General features: G+C 51.2%; 1 protein-coding gene across 2 annotated transcripts in view; it reads left to right on the forward strand.

Annotated features, from left to right (window-relative positions):
* ADORA1 (adenosine A1 receptor) overlaps positions 1-14,354 on the forward strand; it is a 28,591-nt gene extending 14,237 nt beyond the window's left edge. Inside the window, exon 3 of one of the 2 annotated variants that reach the window (XM_009667313.2) lies at positions 13,392-14,338. In XM_009667313.2, coding sequence (XP_009665608.1) covers positions 13,392-14,025 — 634 coding nt within the window. In that variant the 3' untranslated portion in view covers positions 14,026-14,338. Of the gene's footprint in view, positions 1-13,391 lie in introns of both variants that reach the window. The other variant, XM_068918504.1, reaches the window with a different exon arrangement.
* Positions 14,355-17,927: the final 3,573 nt, after the last annotated feature.

Below are 17,927 nucleotides of genomic sequence, written 5' to 3' on the forward strand. Positions count from 1 at the left end.
AGCTGAGTCTCCCCTGCTCTGCAAGTAGTCTGGCCCTGGTACAGCCTGCCGCCGGGCACGTAGCCGGAGGGTGGCTGAACAGGCAGATCCAGGTTGAAAGGAGACGTTGCTGGTGACGCCATCAGCAGAAGAGCATAAAATAACCCCAAGGGATCCTCCTTCCAGCACAGCATGGGGGGTATCTATGGGCTAAGACCAGGCTGGTGATGGGGGGGAAAAATAGGGGGAACGTATTCTTTTTGGTAACACAATATGAGCAGGATCTCAGCACCACTGAGGCCAGTGGAAAAATTTAGCACAATCTGGATCGACCCTTCACAGCCCAGAGTCTTGTGCAACCCTGGCAGCTCCCCCCAAGCCCTTGCCCCGTCTCTTGCTGCCTTTTCCTTTCTTCCTACTTTCCCTGCCTGCTTCCCCACATGAGCATTGCCTCCAGCACCAAGCTGGGGCCCACTTTCAACAGCTGCTGCAGTTTGAGTTGGTGTGATTTGATTTTTATTCTTAATGAAAAGCTATGTTCACAAAGAGGAGCTAGAGGAAGAAAGGGAAATAATCCCCAAGCCCCTATGCTTATGTCATGCTGTCCCTGAGACACAGGGACAGAAATCCTGCAGCTCTTCCCAGACAATTCTGGGTATGTCTCTCCTTCCTGGACTGTGTCTCTACCTTGTTGGGACCATTTCTCTCTCTGTATCCAGAGACCAGGATATTTTTTGCTTAGCCTCCTTCAGAGCAGGAAAGTGCCAACTCTTGGCACCAGGGATGCTTTCTTGTTCAATTTGGTTCATCTTGCTTCACTTGGCATGTCACGGTCCGCCCAGTGACTCAGTTTCCCCATCTGTTCACAGAGGGAATTGAGAGCATTGAGAGGCCAATGCTAAGAAATGCTGTCTCGGGCCTATCCATAATTAGCACACTTTTGCAGATGAAATTATTTCTCTTTCTTTTCTGCACTATTAACAATAATGATTGACTTAAAACTTCCAACACTCACAAATGATGTTGTTTCCTAAGGCAATAATTTTTTTCAGTACAAATGGCTCTGTACACCCATGGCACTGAGCAATCAAGATGGGACTGCATGGGAAATGGATGGCCTGTGTCTGAATGGACGTGGCAACCCCGTGGAAATCACGGAGGAGATTTGTGCAGGTGCAGGAGGCTGGGTTTTATTGTAAGGGAGGTCATTCCCCACCTTCAGTGCTGCTGGGGCACGGGCACTTTATGGGCTCATAGGGGGTTCATTTGCTCAAAGGAAGGTTGAGGTGCATCAATATCAGCAGCTGTTCCTGTCCTGCTTTTACACCCAGGATGTTCACAGCCTGGTCTGGCCCTGGCAGTGCAGATAAGTCATCCTCATAGAGCCATCCCCTGCCCTAAAAGCCATAGCCCAGCCACAGCAAAGAACCTCCATCTCAAAGGGCTGGAGGACACTTTTGTATGAACTGGCACTAGTGCATGTCCCTCATATACCAGGAAAGAGGGATGCCAGGGTCCGTTGCAGGCTTCACAGGGGCCAGCTCAGTCCACACATGTGGGGACGACTCGTTCCTGCCTGGGCCGTTCATCCGTCATGTCCATGCGTTGTGCCAGCCAGGCACAGCCAGGCAGACCCAGCCCATGTTTGCCTGTTGGTCCTTGCCTAGATTTAAATGTTAATGTAATTAGGAAGATGTGCAATGTGCAATTTATGCCAAGCTGATGCATTCCACTGTAATTCCTTGTCTTGGGTCTCCGTTCTTTCTCTCAGCCATCCTGATGGAAATACTGAGTGGCTTCCTTCCGGGCAGTAAGGTGAATTGATTTTCTTCCAAGGGAATAAATCATCATTTAAATTGAAAGAGGAAACATGATTTAAATAATAAACTTCAGGTTTGCTTTGCTCTTGCACTTTTTATTTGTCTTCTTGGTGAAAGATCGATTCTCTGTGGTGGGGAAACATTTGATTGCAGTGTTGACTGGAGCCTTCACTTTCAATTTGGAGTTTCATTGCACTGGACAAATTCATCCCTATATAAATAACTTTATAGCTTAACATGTGTGTACTCTGATCCTTACTTTTCCCATATTTATTGCATTTTAGAAGGCTGCATAGCACAAGTTTTACTCATAATTTGTGCCAAGTTGTGTTTGGACAGATGTTGGAATTCAGCTTTAGTGCAAAATGACACCTTCAAAATGGTTTTCATTAATTGAAAGTACATATAGCCAACTCATTAGCAAAAAATAAATTAATCTAACCGCATTTTTCATTTGAAATTGATCTTTTAAGCAGAGGAAATAGACACTGTACAGAGGATGTTGAACTGGTTGTTTGGGGTTACCGCGTCCTTTGAGGTTTAGAAACAGTAGATCTCATCTACCCTCCTAATTCTTATTTAGATATTAGAGAGGGAAAACGACCTTCCTTGTTCTACCAGCTCCCAGACAATATTTCAGCTTTGAATGTATTAATCTTCAAACTGGACTAAGTGCACGAAGGGAAATGTTCCCTCTGCAGTAGCAGACTGTGCTGTGATGATCCTGGAGAGCAGTAACAAGGCGTAGCCTAAGAAACCAAAGGGTTGAGTTGTTTGACTGCAAAGTCAGAAGTATGATTACCAAGCAGAAGTGTAAAATCAAGAAATTAAAAGATAGCTGATATTGATCTCTTGCTCCAGCTGTAATTTAGGATATCTTTTTCTCAAGCATCCTTCTGTATTTGAGAGATAAAGACCCACCTCAGCTATGCTTCATGGCTGAATTAATGCCTTAGTGGGAGATGCTATCTCTGGTTTCCGACCTCCCATTTACCCATGGAGCGGGGTGTGAACTCATGTTGAATACGAATGAAATGTCAGCCGCAGGTTTCAAGACCTCTTCCATTTCCTTTCCACTTGAGATCTCTGTCCTGTTCCTTCCTTTCAATGGCTGTCCCTCCTTTGAGAGTCACCTGATCCGAGCTGTCCTCTGAGTCCCAACTTGTCCTTTTATTTGGCAGTATTTGCAGAGCATGACAGTGATACAAAGAGAAGGGCGGTGGTGCTGGGCAGCTCACTTGGTGCCATGCAGATGGCACCCATCCTTTCTTTAGTTGGCACCTTCCTCCTAGCATGAACAGCTTTCTGCAAATCACCACGTTTCCTCAAGGCTCTCACCTGAGATGGAGTAAGAGCCATGGAGGCTCTCAGAATCCATGTGCACCAGGCATTTTAAAATTGCCATCTTATTTTGACTTCTCATAGAGCCCGCACTTGACAGATTTGGCGTTTTAAACAGTTTTTTTAACTGCCTTCTTTCTTCTCCCTCCTCTCTTTTCCTCCCTTCTCCATTTTTGAGGTTGACTTTCAGAGTCCCCATTTCAGATAGGTTCCTTTTAGTAAAGAAGGTAAATATTCAATGCATAGAAAAAATCAACTGCAATACAAATAGTAATTTAAAAATTGCCACATTTATCCAGCAAAGTCCTCCTGGATTTCCACCAAAGACAGCCAAAGCGGCCTTTTATCCCTTCTCTCTGGTATAACACCAGTACAGAGCCCCAACTTCTCTAATCATACAGTGACATGCAGAGAGATACAAGATTAGCTGCCGAGTCAGGCTTGCCTAATCAGCTCCCAGCTAATTGCCGTGGCAGCAGGCAGCAGCAGCCGGGGAGGAGGGCTGATGCATGAGAGCCCATGAGGTGACTGGATCCACGTGGTGACAGTCTGGCATAGCGAGGGCAGATGACCCGAGACTCCTGTCCAAATGCATTCATCTCCCCTTGAAGGTGCTAAGAGAGACAGCAGGCAAAAAAACACCTCCAGGACACTTTCGGGAGAGGAATGAACGTGAATTTGGACCATCTCTTCTTGAAACCTTGCTCTGCATAAATTGTCATTTGCTTGAGTTGAGGTTGCGTCCAGGAGAGCAGAGGGTGATACAGGGAATAGGGGCCCACACCTCTCTTTAAGGAGATGTTTGGATACAAAATTTCTCCTTTTGACAACAGAACTGTCTACACACTAAAAATGTCCAGTAACTTTACTGCATGGAGGTCATACACTGAAAACTGTCCAAATCTATCACACTGACCATTAGGCGATGTAATCAACTCTCACAATTTCACCCCCCATCTCTTAGTGCCTGGGCTGTTGCTCTGTGCCCTAATTCCCAAAGTCCTGTTATTACTGAAGAATCTCAACTGTTATTTCTTTTTTTAAAAGCAGTACTTGTCATAGTTTGCATTGCAGAAAAATGCTCAAAAATGCTGGTCTCTGAAACCAGGAGCCAAACGACAAGAACATTATATTTTTTTCCTCAGTTCCTGAGGTTCTGCAGCTTGTTTCGTTATTTTGAAGCTGTTGCCAATGATGTTAAATCACTTCCCTCCCACCTACCCCCAGGCCCTGGATGGAGAAGTCAGCGATCCAGGAAAATCCTGGAGGGCTGTGACCACACATGGTGGAGCTGGGAGGGAGCCTCGGAGCCGCCTGGGCACGGGAGGCTGAACGCGGTCTGTTACCCCATAAGGAAGCAGGCAGTGCATATGGGAAAGTCTTCCTTGGCCATCCTGATACTGCCGGGAACTTTTCTGCAGGAACAGTGATCAGACCTTCTGCTTGCTTCATTGCTGCTGCGGGAGCAAATCTGTACCTCAGTGCAACACACACCCAGGTCCCCCTGCCAGGCAGGGACACTGAGTGCACCTGCAGGACCATCGCCTGGCAGCAGAAGGGTGACGCATCTGGAGCACAGCCACCCCTGCATGGGCACTCAGCACCTTGGGGGGGGGGGGTGTCAGTGCTGCCCATGGTGTCAGGCGATCTCCAGACTCCTTTTGGGGCAGGGATGGTCATGCCAGGGAGACAGGTATTAAATCATCATCATTGCTGTAAGTCATTGGATGCCCCAGGCTTCCCCAGCCCCCTGGTTAACCCTGACCCACACAAGTTTGGCATGAGCAGCCTGTTCTGGCTGAGCGGAGAGGCTGGAGAGTAAACCTCATCAAGTCTTGCTGCTTTTGCATTGACCGTATATTGGAACATGTTAGGATCCAACCATATGCTATAAATCAAGCCCAGTTTGAAAACAAGATTAACTTTATGTGCAGGAAGGATTTATATTTACTGCTCAGTTGAAGGATGCTGCATGAAGGATGTGAGAAAAATTGCCATGGATGACAAATCTTTTGCCTTCTTTGGACAATAGCTGTGTCTCCCCTGTGCCCAGGGGAGATCCTGAAGGAGAGGGATGTATGCAAGGTTCCCATGCTTTCCACACTCCCTCCCTGTGATCTCCTGCCTTCCCGCACTCCCGTTTTCCCCTTGTAGCTCCCTGTTTCAGTGAGAGCTGCTGGGCTGTCCAAAGGGAAGCCGGCAGCACAGGTCTGCGGTAGAGCTGCTGCAGAGGTTACTTGCATTTCTTCTCTGAGCTAAGAACAGGGCAACTGGAAAGTGATCTGGAAGAAGATCTATAGTTTACTGGAAGTCTGTGGTTTGTTCCCAAAGATGGGCTGTGATTCATCTCTCAAGCCCAGGGAGTCCTTCGGAGCAGACGTCCTGAACCAAGCAGGCTGCAGAAATCCAGCCAGCTATTTCTCTGGTCTCAGCCCTGAGAGAGGGGCTATGATTTCTTGGCAATGAACTCATCTGGGTTGGTGTGAGGTCGTGGCTGTTCCTAACATCCCAGGGACCAAAGAAGTGATAATACAAGTCTATTGCAGCTCAGCAGGCAAAGGTTGAACTTGTTCCATTAGCTGGAACCAGAAATGTGACACGTTTAGACTCAGAAACCAGGTGGCTAAAGTGTGCACTTTTATGTGTATGGAGGGGCAGGGAGATTACCCCTTAAGCAGCTTAATGAGGCTGTGGGTGATGCCGCCCAAATGAAATGTCAAGCTCAAGGTGGAACAAGCCATGCTACATGCTTAGGGGCTTAACTTCATGGGGCTTGACTGTGTCAGGAAAGTGGCAGAGGAGGGGAATGTGTTGGACACCCGGGTCCAGGCCTCAGACCACTGGGGCTGGGGGAGGATGCCTGTTCCCACGCTTGGAGCCATCATCTGGATGGAAATCCCTAACATGGTCTCATGTTTTGTATCAAGAAATTAGGGTAACAGGACCCCAAGGCAGCCCAGCTGCCCTGTAGACACAGCACTCCCCCGTCTCCAGGCACTTTAGCCCGTACAAGCCCTTTTCTCCTGTATCTTCCCTGGTTCTTGCAGGGCTATGGATGTCTCTAGCAGTGCTTTCGGATGTGCCTGTGTCTCTCTGCAGCCCTAGGGGAAGCCAGGATGGCCTCCAAAGGCCCAGGAAAGGAGCCAGGGAGGCCTGAACCCGCACCAAGGCAGTAGCATCTCCCCCAGACCTTGTCTGGGGTCCAGGAGAGCTGCAAATGAGCAAAGCCCTGGTGCCAGCCCATGCACAGCCTGCACATCCCTGCTCTGACAAAGCTCAGAGCACAAAACCTCCTCTCTCACTACCCTCCTTTTTTTTTTTTTTTTTGCTTTCTTGCTGTTTGCCAGAGCTGTGGCCAGCTCTAGCTTCACCTACTGCTAAATGAAGCACTCACCAAAGCCCTGGGGACACAGCATCTCTGTGTGCAGGGATCAGTCAATTTTGGCAGGATGGATTTGCTCTTATACGCCTCGTAATCACCCTCGCCTTTATCCATTAAAGAATTACTGGCTATTAAAAGCAGTTAGAAACATCCGTCGAACTTGCCAGCTGCTTTGTCTGGTTGTAGCCACTTCTGCTTTGCGGGCAGTCATTGCAGAGTAATTTCTACACAGCAATCTGCCATTTTTTGCTGGTAAAACCAAGCTGTCACCCTATAGCCCTGGGCACAGACTGGGCCAGGAAGGACTTCACTGCGACCCACGGAACTCAGTGCACTTATGGCGCTATAAAAGCCAGTGAACACGATTTCAGCCTCTCCTATGGTGGCTTTAGTCCAGGTTTGCATGAAGCAGCCTTGCAGCACGGTGCAGACTTCTCCTACGGCAGTGGGATGTGGTGCTGCTTCTCCCCATGCATCCCCTGCCAGGTGCCAGGCCAGCTACACCCCCTTGGCTTTGATAGACAGCATTTGGAGAAAGTATTTTGGGTGCAGAGGTCCTGAAAGAAGAAGGTTGGTCACGCCCAGCTCCTCTCTCTGCTGAGGATGTTGAGCTGCTGTAACTCCTGCTGACAGCATGTGGGAGGGAGCATGTCCCCAGATGGAAGGGACACCACACAGTGCAGAAATCCTCTGCCAACACTCAGTGTGGTGGTTTGAGCCAGTCCAAGCCCCACCAGGTTCATTCTGCCCCTCCACAGAGCTTCAGTGGGAGTCCAGCCACAGCAGCGGCCGTGACTGCTGAAATCATTGCACCTCCCTCCAGCGCTTTGCACACAAGGGCCTCTCAGCTGCATAGCAGGAAGGATCTAGCACCCACCAGGGACATCTACCCCAGGATGCCCTCTCAAACGCCCTTCTTTGGACACCTTGATCCCCCACCTCTTCTTGCTGCATGTGGCAGGCTTTGCTGTGCCTGTCTCAGGTAGCACCGAGTGCCCTGTATTTGCAAGGTGTGCAAGAGCCGGTGCTGTCCCTTCTCCCATGCTCCCCCAAACTCAGTGTCCTGCAGTTCACCCCATGTCCCTGTCCCAGTATGTGCTTCATGTTGGTGTAGATAGTGATAGTGGGAACTGGACAGCCCTAATTTGGGGTGTGAGTGCTTGGGGTGCCATACAAGTTTTAGACAGAGATCTGGGATGTAGCCTCATCCATATGCCTGATGGGTAAGACACAGATATTCCCATTAGTGCCTCTCCTGTTGTGGGAATCCATTTACAACCCTGCAGAAAGTGCAACTCACAGAAAAAGCAAAGTTGTGTTTGCCCACGTACCCCATCTCCAGCTCAGCCCTCTCTCAACTTGAGCAAGCAAACACGAGCAAGGATCCAAGTGGGGATTTCCCTCCTCAGCTCCCTTTAAGTCACTTCTTCAAGGTCACACAAGGAATCTGAGGCCAGGTCTATGGAAAGTGCCTTGCCTGAACTACCTGGTACTGGCCCATCCTCTCCCACCATGTCCCCCTATCCCCTCTTGTCCCAGGGGCCTGCTGGCACATTTCGAATTTCGCCCTTCACAAGCAGTCCCGCAGGCCAGCTGAATGGAGGTGCTAGGAGGGGACAGGGCACCTTGGGTCTTTCCTGTCCCTTTAGAGCACAAGGAAGCGTCTCTGTGGCAGGACATTGGCCATGGGCTGGCAAGGAAATTTTGTGCTGATGGAGGCTGCCAGGCCATTTTGATGCAGGACAGGGGCTTTGTCACCTGCCAGCACTGATGTCTTCACTGAAGAAGGCCACACTCTTCTGGCTCACCAGAAAGAGTGTCCACAGGCTTTGGACCAGTCTCACAGTACATTTGGATCTTGTGTTCAGGCTGGCTGGCGTCTGATGAGCAACAAGTCTGAGACTTAGAGATCAGGACAATCTCCCATGCATCCCAGATGCTAGTAGGGCCTGTCTCCTTCCTCCAGGGCATGATTTTCAAAGCACTTGAGGGAATGAGCTGCCATGGAGAGCTCCAGCCAGCTGCCACGTTTGGCATGCAATGTCCCCTCAGCAGCACTTCCCACCTTCCCTGGGTGCCCTGGGACTGCCATGCCACAACCCTGGACCACGGCTGAGATTTCCTCTCACAGGAAGTAGATGTGGCTTCACACTTAGCAGCTTCAAGCTCCAATATCTGAGTTTTCCCATCCCATGGCCTTCAGGACACGAAAGATCTGAAGCAAAGCTACAACCAGGAAAAAAGGACCAGAAACCTAAACCCTCTGAGACCAAAGTGCTTTTGTCTAGAGATTTTCAATTAGATCAGAACATGCTCTGGCTGCTTTTTCTTGTGTTCGTAATGCAGATGAACCTCATGTCAGCTTGGTCTCTTTTCCTCCTACCATGTTGGCTCTGACTTCATTTCGCTAGTGAGGGCTTGCTTTCATTAGCGAATTAATTTCCTAGGAATTGCACTGAAATAAACCCTACCAGAGCAAGATCTAGTAAAGCCACGTCTTGGGGCTGGCTGGACAATTCCAAATATTTTCTAGGAAAAAAAAAACAGTATTCAAAGGAATATCAAAAACATTTTCTTATTCATATCCGTCAAGTCTTTCAACTTTTTCAACCAAACCAAGAAGAAATATTTCTTGATTGTAGAGTTGGATCAAACTGTGGATAGGAGATCTGGAAAATGGGCTCTCCACTTTCTCTTGGGGGACAGACATCTAAACAGCATGCGCTGGGCTGACCCCCACTTTCTTGGCTGCAGTGGAGAAGGATGAGGAGGTCCAACCACACCCAGACCTGGCAGTCTGGTGACCAGCATAAGGAAGAAGGGGAATCTAGTCTGGGAATAACGAGCACTGGGAAAGAAAATGTGAGATAATGTCCTCAGAGAATGGGCCAAGGGAGCATTTTTCAATATCCTGGAGAAGAGAGGCTGCAGCATCTATCCCAGGGACTTCATCCTCAGTCCAAGAAACGGTGTGTGACTGAAGCATCTCTTGGCACATGCTGCCACGAGTAACTCTCTCCCTGCAACAGCCTGCTCCAACTATCCATCCCCTTCCCCATTAGCTCTGTGTGACTCCTGGGGCTGGTTTGTCTGCCTCTGCCTCCAGTTGTCACTTCTTGTGCTTCCTCTGGGGATGCAAACAGCATCCCCAGAGGGGATTATCTATCAATAATGGATATCTTGGCTCTTTGCAATGTTTTCCAAGCCCTCAAAGACAACCTGGTTCCACACCATGCCAAAACTCCTGCCCACACCAATTCACCATGAGGTGAATGAGGATGGATGGTGGCTCTACTGCCTCCAGGCTCCTTTTTCTCGGTCCTGGCAGGGCATCCAAGAGGGCTTGGGATGATGCCCATCTCCATGGAGAAGGGACAGCATGAAGACAGGTAGCAGAGTAAGGGAGGGCTGGAGGAAAAACTGGAAATTATGGCCAGGCTTGAAACACTGCAGATGAAGGAAACAAACGCAAATTTTGTGACAACAGCAGTGACCGTTACTGTTGATGTTTTAGTCACAGCTGTTAATAAAAATAATAGTAGTAATAAAAATGCAATGATGATAGTGATTGTTCCAATGGTGATAATAATAATATGATTATTTATTAATTGTAAGCCATTATGAATGTTTTCTAGTGCTTTTGCCTCCCAGACCCATCCCAAACTCCAGCCCTATCGTATTAATGCAAAATGAGGTAAATGAGAAAGGTTTTTTTTCTTTCTAGTACATCCAAGGCAGGAAAGTGGGAGCAGCAAGGGCACTCTCAAGCCTTTCTGCTGTTTGCTTCCCCACCAAACACCCTGTGCAATGGTGTCAGGCTACAGGGTGGGATCCGACATTTCACTCCTTTTAGGTAGGGTTTGCAGTCTTCAGAGCAGCTGAGCCCCATGGGAACTGCATGGCCAGGCCCTGTGGAGTGGACGGAGAAGGAACTCAGAGTCATTTTATGGCTTTTATCATTTTTTTATCGTTGGGTTTTAGCCCAAATTCCTGCCGGTTCACTACGCAGGGCTGCCAGGGAGAGGCGGGGGAAAGAAAGCAACCATGGGCCTTGGGGCAGTACCATTACCTGCAGGGGCTGCAAACGGTAAGCCTCGCTGCCCTTGGCTTCTTACTCAAAGGGGGAAAGGGAACAAAATGCCCATGGCTCCAAATGTTGCTGATTTCCATGGCTCCTGTGACCATGATGACATGGGCACACATGGATGGGGACACGCAGATGGGCTTTGCTCATGTCTCAGCCACTAGCTGCTTCTGCAGTGTCCTGGTTAAACCTCAGGGTGCAAAGCAAAGTGGGGACAAGTGCGATCCAGGACCAGACGCTCAGGCCATTGCGTTCATGTCAGGCCAGGGATATGCAGCGTGGCAGGGGATGGCTGTACCGGGGCGGGGGGGATGGCTCTACCGGGGGGGGGGGGGGGGGGGCGGAAGGGATGGATATGCAGTGTGGTGGAGGATGAGTGTGCTGCAAGGAGGGGATGGATGCGCATCATGGCAGGAGATGGATATGCAGCAAGCAGGCGAGATGAATGTGCAGTGAGGTGGGGAGATGGGTGTGCAGCCGGCAGACTGCAGAGCAGTTGGCCTGTTATGTGTGTGTTACACCCTCTGGACCATGCTGGCTCGCATGCGCCCTGGGACCTGAGGTCTCTGCGACCTCCACAGCTGGTCTGATAACCATCTGCAACAACATACAATGTTCTGGAGCTGCAGGGGGCTGGGATCGCCAGGGCTAGATCCCCTGCAGCGGTTCCCCCATCTCCTCCACTCTGGCTGCAAGTGTGAAAGCTGTCTCCCCCGATTCGGCTCTGGTTCATGGCCAACAGCAGGGTCCCAGCGATCACTCCATACCCTGCACTCCTCACTGCAGCAGTAGCAAGTGTGTGCTTCAAATGCAAGCATCCAGGGAGGGGGAGAGGGAATGAGTGCTTCTCTGTGCCTGGGAGCCTGTGGCTGTAAGCCAAGGCAAGGCGTTTGGGGACTGCAGTTGCACAGGTGCTGCCCAGCATCCTTGTCTCACCTGTGATTGCTGTTATGCAGTGCTGCAGCACTGGGTGAGCAGCTGGGATGGGGGCACAATCAGCAAAATTAGTAGAAGACCCCTGGGAGCTGGGGGATACCTTGTGGGGACACAGCCTTAGCTTGCAGGGCCATGAGAAGGGCTTGCAAAGAGAAGGAGCTAGGGAGGGGGTTGATGCTGGTATCTCTAGTCCCCCCTGGCTGCCTGAGCCTGGCAGGGTGGGAGCAGGGGGTTATGAACGGAAGGGCACAGAAGCCCTCCCGAAGGCCTTCCTACTCTGTTATCAGCGACGTGGGGTGCACAGCCCCACGAGGGCCCCCTCTACCCCTCTGCCACCAATGCTCCCCTCGGCTCCCCCGTTCTCTTTGCTCAGTCCAGGGAGCCGGTGCTCCCTGACCGACATTCCTACCACCCCTCAGCCTTCCCATGCCCTGGCTCTCCCTGCCCCATGCCTTTCTCAGGGACTCCTGTCCTTTCTCCTCCCCACAAGGAATAAATCACGCTCTGGCTCCAGCCTTGGCTCTCAGAGGAAACAGCAGCCCACGATGCCACATCCTTCCCATGGGACCAGGCTGCCTCTGGGATGCTGGAAATTGTTTCCCAGACCAGAAGGGGTTCATTTGGGAAAATCATCGGGGACTGGTGGCTCCAGACCCTCCATACACCTAGGGACCAATGTCCCTGCTCCATCCTGTGTCCCTCTGTGCTCTCACCCTGACTTTTAGTCCATTAGCTGGGACTTGAGAAGGGACCTTCAAGGGGGGAAGAAGGGATGTGTGTCCTTGGCTGCAGGATTGGTATATCAAAAAGTTCTGAAATGCTTGGTGTTTATACGACAGTTTAGGGCTGCAGGCATGCAGCGGGGAAAGGGATCCCAGTTTTCCAGCACCTCCACATAGTCTCCATGGCTGGCTTAACACTGACATTGCTCAAAAACCCAGCAATCATTCTTTGTTCAATCCCCTCCGGTGGAAAGCAATAACACTTGGGCTGTGAATCTTCTCTGCCTCCCAGGAGAAGCTTTCCTGTGAGGGCCAAGGGGAAAATCAATCTAGCAGGCTTCACTTCCCGCTTGGAAAGCTCTGGAGAGACAGGCACAGCCCCATTGTGCTCCCTGGTGGCACCAGGGAGGGGGTAGAGCCAAGCCGACGCACAGCTCTCCTCCTCCCTCCATCCCTTGGCACCATCGCATTAGGAAAGAGGGCTTTGTCCACCGGCCCAGCATATTAGGAAATGAAACAGGCTCCGCCCAGAAGCTTCCCCAGGGGTCCATTAGCACCAACAGATCCTTCCTCCAGCTCAGCAAGTCCCAGAGGAGGCTTTTGATGGCAATTTCCTCCTCCAGCGCAGGGGGCGAATTATCTGGGGCAGGGTCCCCGCATGGCCAGTGCAGGGGGATGGCATGTGGGGAGGGGGAGAAGGAGGTCAGCTGCTGCTCTGTGGGGTGTTCAGATGTAACATGGGCTACCAAAGAGACATGAAGCCCCTCTAGGTATTGGGGGTGCTTTTGATCACACAGACTCCCCCTACACTGGTCCAGGCTGCTAACGGGTTTCCTGGCTTTGAATCAACCCCAAGAGCTCCATGATTACCCTTGAGGTCTCTGCCAGTCCCTGGGGCTGGGGGAGGCAGTGGAAGACAGGGTGGGGGTTCCCCAGGGCACATGTAGAGAAACCAGGATGTTAACATGTTTATCCAAATGAGTGGTTAAAACTTTCCAAGGAGGGGAAGAAAGAGCACTGTGCAATCTCAGCACGGGCACTGCCACCCCAAGTGGAGCAGTTTTAAACCTGAGCAAAGGATCCTGCTAGTGCTTAATTCTTCCCTGTGACCGCTGTCTCTTCCACAGATATAAAAGCGTGGTGACACCCCGGCGCGCAGCAGTGGCTATTGCTTGTTGTTGGATTGTCTCCTTTCTGGTGGGACTTACCCCTATGTTTGGCTGGAACAACCTGAACAAGATGCGGAGGACTCAAGAGCTGAATGCCAGCCACACAGAGTTTGTCATCAAGTGCCAGTTTGAGACCGTCATCAGCATGGAGTACATGGTGTACTTTAACTTCTTCGTCTGGGTCCTGCCTCCCCTGTTGTTGATGCTGCTCATCTACCTGGAAGTCTTCAACCTCATCCGCAAGCAGCTCAACAAGAAGGTCTCCTCCAGCTCCACTGATCCCCAGAAGTATTACGGGAAGGAGCTGAAGATTGCCAAGTCCTTAGCACTGGTCCTGTTCCTCTTCGCACTGAGCTGGCTCCCTCTGCACGTCCTCAATTGCATCACCTTGTTCTGCCCATCCTGCGAGACGCCACACATCCTCACCTACATTGCCATCTTCCTCACCCATGGCAACTCAGCCATGAACCCCATCGTCTATGCCTTCAGGATCAAAAAGTTCCGGACAGCCTTCCTGCAAATCTGGAACCAGTACTTCTGCTGCAAAACCAACAAAAATGTCAACAGCACCACTGCCGAACCAGGCAACTAGGGGCTAAGAAAGAGCAGAGAGGCGTCCTCCATGCCCAGCCAGGTTCCCGTCTTACTGTTGTTCCTGCCATCTGGGGAAGGGACGAGAACCCAGGAGAGCTGGGTTTGCCAGCCCTGTGCGATCTGAACAGCCCTATCCCCAAGCTACTCTACGGAGCTATTTATTCACAAGCATTGTACTATTTTGATATTGTAGCCTGCACTGTTCTTGACTTTTTTGTTGGGTTTTTTTTGATTTTTTTAAAGGTTGCCAAATATTTAAGAAGAAATTGTACAGACAAAGGCGCGGTTTATCTTAATACAAATAAAGTAAAATGATAAAAACCACCCAAAAGGTCCTCTTCTGTTGATGGAGACCTCTGGCTTCCTGGACCATGGTGGTCAGTGATGCTGGAGCATCCCTGTGGGGTACCACATCCCCAGGCCCATGAGAGTCCTTGGGTACTGGGGAAGAGGGACACCCTGGTGGGAGTGAAGCTGCTGGGAGCAAGGGGAGCCCTAGGCAATGAGATTTTGGCAGCTCTGAGGCACAGGGGTTTCAAAAGCACCCCCTTCCCTGCATAGCCAGGGAGACATGAGCCAGGCTGGGACACCAGTCCTGGAAGGAGGCTGGGAAAAAGCCAGCACCCACTGCAGGGTAAGGAACCCACCATCCCCACAAAAAAAGGATCCATCTCTGACTCCCAAGGCTACTAAAGCGGGAAATTGAAACCCTCAAACGTAGCCCCAGAGCACATTCAGCAAGAAGCACCCTCTGCTGCCCCAATATGTCTCATCATGGACTCCAGCAGCACCCTGTCATCTTGCAAGCTGCACCCAGAGGGCTGTGTCCTCTCTGCGTGCCCTCTCTCTTCATTCTAGATGGCTTCAACTCCTTTCTTCCTCTTCTCATCAAGGTGAGCCATCCCAGCCCATCCTGCATTGGAGGGAGGCAGCATCTCTGGATGATGCTCAGAGCAGCACTGCCAGGCCTGGCTCTGTGGCAGGATTTATTCCAGGGCTGACTGGGTGGTGGGAAGAATTAATCTGAGTTAATCAGGATTCCGTTCTTATCAGCATCCCTTATTCACTAGCCTCCCATTGGAAACACACTTCCTATGACCCTTTTCCTCCCCCGGGAGGGTCATGCCCCTTGAACGTCACTGAAGGACCAAGTGACTGCAGCAGGTTCCTGCAGCAGCTGGGAGGAGGTGCAGAGAGGAAAAGGAGCTTGGGTGGGTGAGATTTATGGGTGTCTCTGTAGAGGCTAGGGAAAGAAATGCAGTGCACTTGTGGTGGGGGAGATGGGCCTGCTGGGTGCCCTCTTCACCCACCATGGCAGCCAGCCCTGTTCAGTCTGGAGGGAGCTGCAGCTGGTTACATTTCACTGAGACAGGAGGGCAGCAAAAGAGGGTGAGGAGAAGGATGAGGGTGACAAGGATGAGAGCCTCCCACATTCAGCTAGGACCTCAGTATACAATGTCCATACAGTCTCTGGGCTCTCCAAACTTGGACCTCTCTGGGCAAAACTCATTGAAGGGGGCTTGCAGAAAAACAGCGATGGTGAGGACAGGAGCAAATCCTCCCTTGGGCCTCAGCACAATGGAGGAGTCTTGACTGCCTTCCCAGCTTCTCTCAGCTGAAGGACCAGAAAACCCGTATCAGTAGAGCCCAAGGATGTTCAGGGTCCAGCGTGCACTAACACACACATGTGGGGGGATACAGCTCCCAAGGCCCTGCAGGGCAGGAGGGTGGGCTGCCTGTCTCCATCATGTGCAGCTCTGCAGGAAGCTGGCCTGGTCTCAGGCAAGTTTGTTCGATATCTGAGCAGATTAACTCTCAAGGGCCCAAAGGTTTGGTGCGGAGGGAGCCAACAGTCCCCCAGCTCAGTGGCCCCCGCCACCTTTGGCTGTGCCAGAGGTTAATCCCTCATGGATAAGGGCTGCTCCATCGCAGGAGCCCAGGTTGGCCACCCCTCCATGGCTTCCCTCCCGGTCATTCACAGCCCTCCCTGGGCAGCAGGTGGGGGCCAGGCAGCCTTTCTAACACCCCTGGCACATTCACTGCCATGCGTCAAAAGAGATAAGATGACCTTGAGGAGCCTGAGCACTGCCCACCCAATGTTCCCCTGTCCAAACCTTCAGTCCTGGGCTCACACAGAGAGGACCTCCCACACACATCCCACACGCCTGGCACCTTCACGCAGCCATGGCTTGGCCATGCATTAGGGCTGATGTTTACCAAGCGCAGGTTTGATTCCCACTTGCATCTCATTTCTGCACAGGGCTGCTTTCCTGGAACTGATGTCTGTGCCTGCTCCTTGCTAAGGTGCCCAGAAACATAAGGACTGGGATGCTCATAAATTAAAAGGCGTTTAGATGATTTCTTTCAGAAAAAAATGTAGTGGATTTTTCCACACTCTGCCCTCTGGCCCTTTCCCGGAGAGAGCTCACTATATGTGGATGCTGCTCCCCTCCCCAGTCCCCTGTGGGGTTATAAACACACTCTTCACCCTGTAGGATGGTAACAACCATCTGAAAAAGGCACAGTGTGCAGCATTGCATAGTCTTGGATTTGCTGCTTCTCCCACTGGCCTGGCAAGGCTGCAAGCCCCCTGCTAACAGGACCAGCTTACAGCTCCTATACCCTGGAGGCTCTGACTGGCCAAAGCCATGAGCCAAGATGTCAGGGATGTCAAGGGGGCCAGGACAGCCCTGTTGGTGTCCAAGGCTGGGTGAGAGCATGCTGGAGGATGCCAGCTCTTGCCCTGCCAGATGTGGCTGCCTGATCCACTGCCTGGGCAGCTGGACCACAACCCTTGACCCAGGTGGCATCACTAACCCAAACCACCTCAATAAGCCAGCCTGACCATTGGCCAGGATAAAAAGTTAATACAACAACGCCCTCTGATGGTGGAAACGATTCCATGACAGTACCATGATCGTGCTGAGTGAACAGGGCCCTGAGGCAGGTTGCTCTAGCTGGACATGGGTGATACCACACAGGGCTTCAACTTGGCCAGGCTGTTGGGCACCAGGAGTAGGTGATCCGGGGAAGACAGGGTCAGGGAGGAGGTTCCCCACTGCAGGACTATTGGGGAGAGGCTGCAGGGAAGGGTTGGTTATTTTGGCCCTTGGCACTGTCTGGCTTTGTTTACCTCGTGTCTCCCAGGGCACGAGGGTGGTGGGCTGAGAGCTCCCCTTGCCAGGTGTAGGAGCTGGGGGCTGGGGGCTGGGGGCTGGGGGGGAACTTTGGCTGGATACACACCTGTGTTTCTGCTGCCAGGGCCCAGAATGTACCAGGATAGCCAGGAGATGCCTATCTCAGGGCAGGCAGTCTCTTCACTCAGGCTGAGGGATGTGTCCCCATGGCAGAGCTGGCACATGGCCGTGAGAGCTCCTGCCTTCATCTATGTGCCAGCCTACCAGCCCGAGAAGGACACTTGTGCTGATGGAGGAATTAAAGCACGACACTGAGCCCTGGTTAACAGCATATTTAGTCAGCCTGATGGATCTGTCTGGGCTTTCTGTTAATAAACAGCATCTGACCTGAACTGTCTCAGAGTTGTAAGGAATGAGGCTTCCTTTCTGCATCTGAGCTATTGGTAGCTAACAGGGCCAATTACACCTCCAGATAATGAATCGATGTGTCCTGTTCTAGCTGTCTCTTGCTGTGGGGAAGGGGATGCTCGTGCCAGGGTAGCGATGAGTTGCTGGATCATTACTTCCCCTTTCATCTTGATGAGGATGAAGATATTCTGCTTTGATGAAGGAGCATCAACATGAGACGTTTTTGATGTTGCTATTTTTTTCCCCCAACTGGAATTACTCCCCAGCTCCAGCAGGAAACTTCCTCCTCCTGGCTGAATTGCCTCTGATTTAGCCATATTTATATGCATTTTTCAAAGTAAGACTTTTATTCCCC

This window comes from Struthio camelus, chromosome 24, assembly GCF_040807025.1.
Source record: "Struthio camelus isolate bStrCam1 chromosome 24, bStrCam1.hap1, whole genome shotgun sequence".
In the NCBI taxonomy this organism is placed as follows: Eukaryota; Metazoa; Chordata; class Aves; order Struthioniformes; family Struthionidae; genus Struthio; species Struthio camelus.